Source organism: Strongylocentrotus purpuratus, unplaced genomic scaffold, assembly GCF_000002235.5.
Source record: "Strongylocentrotus purpuratus isolate Spur 01 unplaced genomic scaffold, Spur_5.0 spur5_scaffold_4, whole genome shotgun sequence".
NCBI lineage: Eukaryota > Metazoa > Echinodermata > Echinoidea > Camarodonta > Strongylocentrotidae > Strongylocentrotus > Strongylocentrotus purpuratus.
In genome coordinates this window covers 16914897-16923653 of record NW_022145610.1, presented here as the reverse complement: position 1 = coordinate 16923653, position 8757 = coordinate 16914897, and the positions used below count along the sequence as shown (strand labels likewise).

The window sequence follows — 8757 nt, the reverse complement described above, 5'->3', positions numbered from 1 at the left end:
ACATAACATTTACAAGACGTATGAATTATTTAGTTTTAACTGTATACACAAAATTCTGTACGGATCTGAAAATAGTATGCCGAACAATTTCGACTATCTAAAAAACTTACCGAGGTTAGTCAAAACACTAGTTTAAAATACTGCTCTTCCTGCTGGTCCTTTAAATATTTTTATAGCATTTCCACGTAACCATTTGATACACTTGTGGTCTGTTGTCGGTCTGCTGTCGGTGTGCTGTCAGTCTGTTGTCGGTGTGCTGTTGGTCTGCTGTCGGTGGGCTGTCGGTAGGTTGTCGGTGTGCTGTCAGTCTGTTGTCAGTGTGTTGTTGGTCTGCTGTCGGTGGGCTGTCGGTCGGTTGTCGGTGTGCTGTCGGTCTGTTGTTGGTGTGCTGTCGGTGCGCTGTCGGTCGGTTGTCGGTGTGCTGTCAGTCTGTTGTCGGTGTATTGTTGGTCTGATGTAGGTGGGCTGTCGGTTGGTTGTCGGTGTGCTGTCAGTCTGTTGTTGGTGTGCTGTCGGTGCGCTGTCGGTCGGTTGTCGGTGTGCTGTTGGTCTGCTGTCGGTGGGCTGTCGGTAGGTTGTCGGTGTGCTGTCAGTCTGTTGTCAGTGTGTTGTTGGTCTGCTGTCGGTGGGCTGTCGGTCGGTTGTCGGTGTGCTGTCGGTCTGTTGTTGGTGTGCTGTCGGTGCGCTGTCGGTCGGTTGTCGGTGTGCTGTCAGTCTGTTGTCGGTGTGCTGTTTGTCTGATGTAGGTGGGCTGTCGGTTGGTTGTCGGTGTGCTGTCAGTCTGTTGTCGGTGTGTTGTTGGTCTGCTATCGGTAGGCTGTCGGTCGGTTGTCGGTGTGCTGTCGGTCTGTTGTCGGTGTGTTGTTGGTCTGCTATCGGTAGGCTGTCGGTCGGTTGTCGGTGTGTTGTCGGTCTGTTGTCGGTGTGTTGTTGGTCTGCTTTCGGTGGGCTGTCGGTCGGTTGTCGGTGTGCTGTCGGTCTGTTGTCGGTGTGCTGTCGCTGTGCTGTCGGTCGGTTGTCGGTGTGCTGTCGATGTGCTGTCGGTCTGCTATTTGGTCTGTTTTCATTTTCATTTCAGGAGTATTCATTTTTTTCCACAAAAAAAACACACCCACCTGCGTACGCCCCTGGTGTCAGCCCCTCCCATTTTCTAGAATGCTTAATAAAATCTTGAACCCGTTCGTTCTGGTTCTGTTTTCTTCCGGCTGTTCCGAGCTTTTTTTCTTCCGGCAATTGTGTACCATTATCAACTAATCACTGTAGAGCTTCAAAGAGAGCATAAACACGTTTTCATTAATTGTTATTACGACTTGTGCATGGTCATCGTACTAACCTAAATTACTATATATTTTTTTGTCCTTTGGAATGTTTTGCATAACTAAAATGATAAGTGTCCATGGTCATCAGACTGATTTGATTATAAAGAATAAAAACCTTAACAAATGTAAATAGCGAATTCATCGTTTTGTGACTAAGAAAAAGAGATATATAATTAATAATAAATAATAATAATAATAATCTTTACAAACAACTATACAAATAGAGACCTAAAGTAATTATACTACGACAGAGATGTAGAAAGAGAGAGAGAGAGAGAGAGAGAGAGGGAGGGGCAGGCGGGAGACGAAGACGTACAAGAAAGAGAAGAAAAGAAGAAGTTATTTAACAGTGAAATAAAATAAAAGATGAACAAATACATAATAAAAATGCTAGTTGAAGAAAGCGGATGAGAAACAAAGGAAAAAGACGTAGAAACAATGATGTACATGATGTAGGAGACGGAATAAAAGAAAAAGCCTAATTTAAAATCCACGCAGGGGAAAAGATGGAAGATGATGGGAGGGGGCAACAAGAAATTATTAACTATGGGAATAAGAAATAGAAGAAGAATAATATGAAGAAGTAGAAGGAAAAAATAAAGGGAAAATGACCTCGACGGCGGAGAAGAAGCAGTACAAGAAGGTGACGAAGAAGGAGGCGGAGGAGGAAAAGCAGGAGGAGGAGGAGGGGGGGGGAGAAAAACAAAACTAGTTTAGCTTCACAGATGTAAAAAAAAAAAAAAAAAAACCTTAGAATTCGTTCAAAACAATACACTTTCAAACTCCACGAAGTAAGAAAAAAAGGTACTGCATAATAACCATTGTTCTTTTTCGATATCAAATATTCCATCAATTTGAATTAATAACTCTTTTAATGGTTTCCGTTTCTTTTATTTATTTTATTTATTTATTAGTCTCTTTTTAGTAGGGTGGCTCCATCAGTAGTTAAATACTGTTTTCCGTAGAGGCCCTACAACATAAATACAAAATTTACAACCATATTCGTGTGAACAATCCAAATCGAAAAAAAAATGAATTCAGTTACAATATATTCGAACAAAAGAAAAGAAACAAAAACAACACAATGGACCAGTTCAATGATTTAAATTATTATAACGCCAATTCAAAAGAGTAAATGAAGAATTTGATGGCGCATTTCTTAACAAATTAGGTAAACTATTCCAAAAAGCTGCACCATCAAATGAAAAACTTTGTTTTCCCATCTGGGTTTTTATTTTGAGTAAAATTAATCCTGCGTTTTGTGCGCTGCGCGTTCTTATGTTATGTACAAGACGGTAGATCAATAAACTACAAAGAAAGAGTGGGAAGGAAAGGAAGGAAAATGGAATTGAACTGGTTGCTTACTTACAAGTATACACATGCATTCTTAGCCGCAACATATTAAACCAAACCAAAGACTTTTACTATTATTAAAGTTAAGAGCGGCGCATTGTATAATAACACATAGTGTATAAAATAAGTTTGTTATCAAAGCGTACTCGAAAAAAATAAAACATTTTCATTGCATGTGCACCTCACAAAAAAATCAAAATGGATTCACGCCATCAATGGATGACGCCCATGGTTATGACCCTAGAAGTTATCTTCCGGGTCGTCACCTGACGGGGCTTCCGGGATGAATATCACTTCGTCATTTCGTCATCTTTGAAAGGGAACAACTTTGTTCCCGTTTTGGAATTCTCACACCGCCCTCTTCAGCATCCTCACGCACACGCACTGCATTGAATTCTATTTCAGAGGGTAAATATTGAAGGCGCAAATGCGGAGAAAACGGCCTTTTGGCACGATTTGATGGCAAAAAGAAAACATGGAGAAGAAGGTGCGTCATTGCTTAGCCGCTCAACGACCAGCTAAGCAAATGACATCCGATTATACTCGATGGAGAAAGAAAGGATTATACAGCCGTAGAGAGTCCTGGGCACTGGGTACAATTCTCATGAATCTTTAATTGATTTTTAATATCCCTGATAGTTATTCTGTTCACTTATTTATCATTCGTTTATTTTTTGATGATTCATTAATTTTTCAAATGTTCAAATAATATTGAGTATACTACATACTTGTAGATACAATATTTGTCCATACCAAGGATTCACGTGTTTAATAAATAAACATAATTGAGAAAGTGCAAATCAGTGATGGTGTTGAAGTGCACGGTCGCCCCTATTTGTATTCGTTCCTCAAATTCCATTTAAATATCGAACCCATCTTTAGTATAACTAAGGTAGATTTGAGCCCCCAAATCCAAATAAGGGTTGGTCTATCATCATGCTTTGTTTGATACTCGTAGATAAACATGATTGACAATCTTTGACACGGCGCGTTGGTATGTTGACAAATGTACGACGTGACAATTCATAATATATTTCATTCTTAACCATCTAATATTTTCGCGAAAAACATTAAAGGAATGCTACTTTGGGAAGCGAGTAATACGTAAAAATTGGTTTGTAGGGTTTGGTTTTGTAAACTAAGGATGGGGTTGCCCTTGTCCGGGTTTCTCATAGAGGTCGTCGATGATGACCGGTCTATGTTCGCACTGCGCAGCTGAGCCCTGCCAAGCGGCACTAAATGACTCGAGTTATATTGGTACCTAACGAATCGTGGAAAGAAGCAAAACGGCCAATGAGAGACAACTAGTCTCTTTCCGCGAACCCGTGAAAGGTTTCTTTTGTAGAAATTCTGGCAGAGTGGTTGGAGAATGAGAGGAGATTTGTGGGCACCTGTTTCACGGCTCGGATGAGATTCTCAGAACTCGAAGTCAAAGATAAACCTCAAAATGCTGGCACAAACGAAATTTAAATGAAGCTTTGTCAATGCGACATCATAGTTTAGGCATATAATTTGCATCAAAATGATAACAGATACATGTTCCATCCATGTTTTTTGATACAATAATGTAGTGGAAATATTTGACTATTTATGTAAGTAATTAGATATTTACAAACTAAATGTGTACTTTATTCTTCTTATGCCGTTCCAGTGGCCAATCAGTGGGCCCGTGTGACTTTCCGGAAATCAAGTTTTCTTTGGAAAATCAAGAATATGAGGAAGAATCTTTATTTTCTTTTGGCAATCCTGGTCTTGATGCTTCCATTTTGACAAAATTTGCATCTTGTATAGGAAATCTCGGTGGACGCATTGTTAGGTAATTCCTTTTGAGAAACTATTCTGACAGTTTCTACCCTTCAGTACCGACTAAAGAATATGCAACTGATAAAAGTATGTCTGTTCATGTGTTTATGGACATGGTGATATATAAAAATATGTCCTTTTTTTTTGTTGGGGGGGGGGTGAATTTGGTGGTAAATAGGCAGGAAAACCCCAATAACGCCCCCCCCCCCCTAAAAAAAAAAGATAAACGAAGTGACAAATAATATAGTACTCTATTAGTTCGTTACGATTTACACGAATTCAACCAAGTTTTCATTAACCGTGTGTATTAAAGACCGTCAATACAGAAGGGATTAGACCACCCAGCCAGGTCACTGACAGGTGGCTATCTCATCAACTCAGCTCTCAACTAACATAAGAAAAAGAGGATCATGGGGGACCAACAGGCACCGATTGGGGAAGTTTTCTATATTTAGAGGGAGCAAGTAGCTACAAGTAGGACAGTGGGGCTTTAACCGTGTGTAAGGCTTTACGATGTTGTCAAATGACCACTTTCTAAAACGAACCCCCCTCCGTTGATGTCCGAGTAGATACAGCAAAGGGTCTTTAATCCACGACTACATTAACCCTGTAACGAGGGTTCGTTTATTGGCTGGTCTTGAGACGGACGGGACGGTAATTGATTAGGGTGTCGAGAGCGGGTGCACCGTGAGAGGAAAATGGCGGGTATCAAGAGAGCTTGCAACCCCCATTTTCTTCCTGATGAGTTATTGTTGCTTCAGCCTGCCCACCCCCAAAACACAACGTAGTCATAATACCGACAAAGTTCCAGAAACTGCCCATCCTTGCCTTTTACATGTTCATTTTTTCTGGTTTGCCCGCCCATCAAATTATACTTCGCCAAGACACTCATTCATCTTTTCCCCAGTATTAACCATTTGTCATATTATTGCGGCTATAAAATTATGATACCCCAACTCATAATTATGACGATGACAAGGGAGGGGGGGGGGTGGTCCTTTTTCTGTTGGCCATCATTAAAGGTAAAGACCAGTATTGGAAACGCCCCAATTTCAAAAAATGAAATGGAAGCTCTCATTACCAATCATGTGAAAGAATATGTTTTGACTAATACATGATGATAAAAAATTTGCCGGGAAACCGCCTACTAATTCATATATTTGGTAAATTTGTTTCTCTCATGGTCTGTGAGAGATATAGGGTAGTCCCATATACATCTTTCTGTGTATAGTGCTTGTAACTTTACGAAGAATGGGCCAAATTTCTTATCATTTTGATGATTCCAGAACCTTGCAGATGCTAGATGCTAGATGATCAACCTTTTCTGATCGATTCCACAACGTTTCTATCACAATGCAATCGCATGACCATAACTGGTCTTTACCTTTAATATTAGGATACTTGGGTGTTTATCAATTTGATGATTTACCTCCAGTATTCCTATTTTTGAGTTAAGCTCATGATGATAATGTTTCATGTCATCCACCCGTATAAATAAGGCGGTTTGGCTTATTTACTGATGACATTTTGTTAGGAAACTCTTGTCTTTTGCCAGAACATCAATATCAGTCATATAATTAGTAGAACTTATTATTTTCGGGGGACGAGTTGTATTTTCTTATTTCATATTTAGCCTTCTGGTGTGTTATTATCCTTATAACGATGACGGTGTTCGTGTAATGAGGTATTATCATTAATCTTCTTCTTGTTTTCCTCATTTTCAATGTCAGTGCATGGGCGGTCAGGTCTTCTTAATTCAATTTTGCTTAATCCTTGAAAAGCCATTCATTTGTTTTAATTTTTAAGTGACCTTGTCATTTCTTGATAATTATTTGGGAATTGAAGATAATTAATTTTCATTTCGTTTTTTGAAATTAATTTATTAACTAGTGGGGAATTTGATTTATTGCTTCAGATCTTCTGAAAAATTAATTTTGCTTGATCCCAGACAAGCCATTCATTTTTCTTAAGCTTATAAGTGACCCATTCATTTTTTGATAATTAGAAGGGAATCTAAAATAATTCATTTTCATTTTGTTTTTCAAAATTAATTAATATGGATAACATATTCTTTTTCTCCTTCCCCCTTCTCCTTCCAATAACCTGGTTTAAATCACATGATAAATGGGAAGGAGAGGTGCCAAATTATACATGGATTTCATTCCGTAATCTACATAAAATTAGGAGGCTCATCAATTACTCGACATTAAACTCATTTTCCTCCTCTAAAATGAAATTGGCAACATCGTGTAAAGAGAGGGCGGAGAGAAAGACTGGAGAGTGGGGAGACTTTAACAACAATGCCTGGGTTCATTAAACAACCTCAATTTGTGAGCGGACTGAACGAGCCCATTATAATGGTGTAGAAACCGCAAACAAATTTTCCTTTCCCGCCGTCGAGCCAAGTTCATTACGAGGTAAGCCGAGCGTCGAGCGTCGTGAATCGTTGACTTGTGTTTAGGGGTGCTCTCTCTCTCTCTCTCTCTCTCTCTCGAGCTGCGCACGCACCTATGACTAGCAGCTTGCAGCAGACGAAATCGCCGTCTAGCTCCCACCGTACGTAATGTGTACAGACTATACACACTGCATGTAAACAAACGGTATAATATGCAGTGCCACTTCCCCGTGTTATATTCACAGTGCTAGGCATATTATGCGAGAATCTACGGCATCGCGTTGGACTGAACGTGGAACTACGAATCTGACAACCAGGAGCTTTCAGAATCCCGGATAATTGCACGTTTTTAGTCAACTACCACGAAAGAGGATTGTTCATAACCGTCAGGCAAGGAAAAGTGAAGGATTGTCATCAGAATACTGTTGAAAATCAGAACTCTGTGTGGATAAAAACGACGCTAGCAGCGACGAGAACGGCCGCGGTCTGTACGAGGCGTTGACAAATTTCAACCCCAGAAGCTCTGGCTGACGCGACTGGAGCTTCCCCGATGTAAGCAGCACTAGCTCGTGAAGACATCCACACTTCTATGCGTTGATTTGACTTCTGAAGTGTGCTCCTCCTTCCACCATTTTCGCTGATTGCTCCGGAGTTGCGTGCTGTTGCTTTGGACTGCCGTGTTTTACCTTCAGAGGTTTCTTGTTTACTCGAGGGTTTTGATGTTTCATTTCTACGGCTTCTGATGCTAGTATTCTCCCACGTTATAGTTCCAGGAGAAGCCCCACTACCCGTCAATCAATGCGAGAGACTTCGGGTAGATCACTCCACCAATATATATAGCGAGGGATTCTCGGTAAGAGCAGCATTCGTATAGTCGCCTTCGGTCGATGAATACCCTACCTCTCGTTCTCTCTACCTGCAACATCTGCTTTACGAGATTCTTGTGAACGTGGATGCTGGGATCAAACTATAAATCAGACTTTATTCTTTCTTGGAGTGAACAGTGGAGTGAACCCGGGCTTTATTTCAGCCTAGTATCATCTGATATCATTGAATGAAACTCTGATTAATTCCATTCCGCTCTCGTCTTACTTCAGTGTTATGCAGAGTTATTTCAAGGAATCACGTCGCCGAGAGTCAGCTTGAATTCATTGCCAGTGTTTCGCTAATGAACCCGCTGTGCCGTCTGATAGCAGCTAAATGAAACTAACTTAATGAGATTTTTGTTTACATAGTGTTTCCCGCCTCATTCAGTTATTCAATCTAATTCGATGCAAGTTAATTACCACCACTGATTTCCCCCCTTCGTTTTTTCCCTGCCCCCTTTAACCCTCCTTTGAGTTTAATCAAGCCAACTCAATTGCGGTGTATGTCATTAGCGCGAGTTCGGAAAATTGGTAAACACTCCACTCCAATTTGTGGAGGAGCGCAAAGAGAGGGGTCTATTTTCTCTGCCTATTGTAAGGGCCGACAAAGGTTTGGTTACGGAGCCCGAGTTTAATTCATTACGGGTCCATTCAATCCAGCGAAGAGTAGATAAAGTATCGGTGCATTTCATCGGTCTGCCTACCCCGTATCCTTCATTAGATGTTAGAAGCTCGGATCATCTCCGACATAAAAATACATTCATCAGGAGCATCTCACTCTCCGTCTTCTTCGTCATCTTAGGATTGCCAGCGAGGAGCTGCCATAGTGACTGTCTGCATTGCCTCTTTGTACATCTTTGTACGGCATATTTTCATACCGAGTGAAAGATATTACCCTCTCCGCAACTCTTTCATACCAATCTTTATTTTTTTATAGAGGAGATAAAATAAATATTTGCTAACAGTGGAACATTTTCTCTCTTCCTGACGACTATTTTTCATTGTGATTTTTAATCTTGGA

The 8757-nt window shown here is 40.4% G+C and overlaps 1 protein-coding gene across 1 annotated transcript; it reads right to left on the bottom strand.

Annotated features, from left to right (window-relative positions):
- Positions 1–303: 303 nt before the first annotated feature.
- On the bottom strand, positions 304–8533 carry LOC105443750 (cell wall protein DAN4-like). Its single transcript, XM_011677313.1, has 3 exons — positions 8495–8533; positions 632–1048; positions 304–594 (listed from the first exon to the last, which is right to left on the bottom strand). Exons 1-3 carry the CDS (start codon positions 8531–8533, stop codon positions 304–306), a joined length of 747 nt encoding a protein of 248 aa, XP_011675615.1.
- Between the last annotated feature and the right edge of the window lie 224 nt (positions 8534–8757).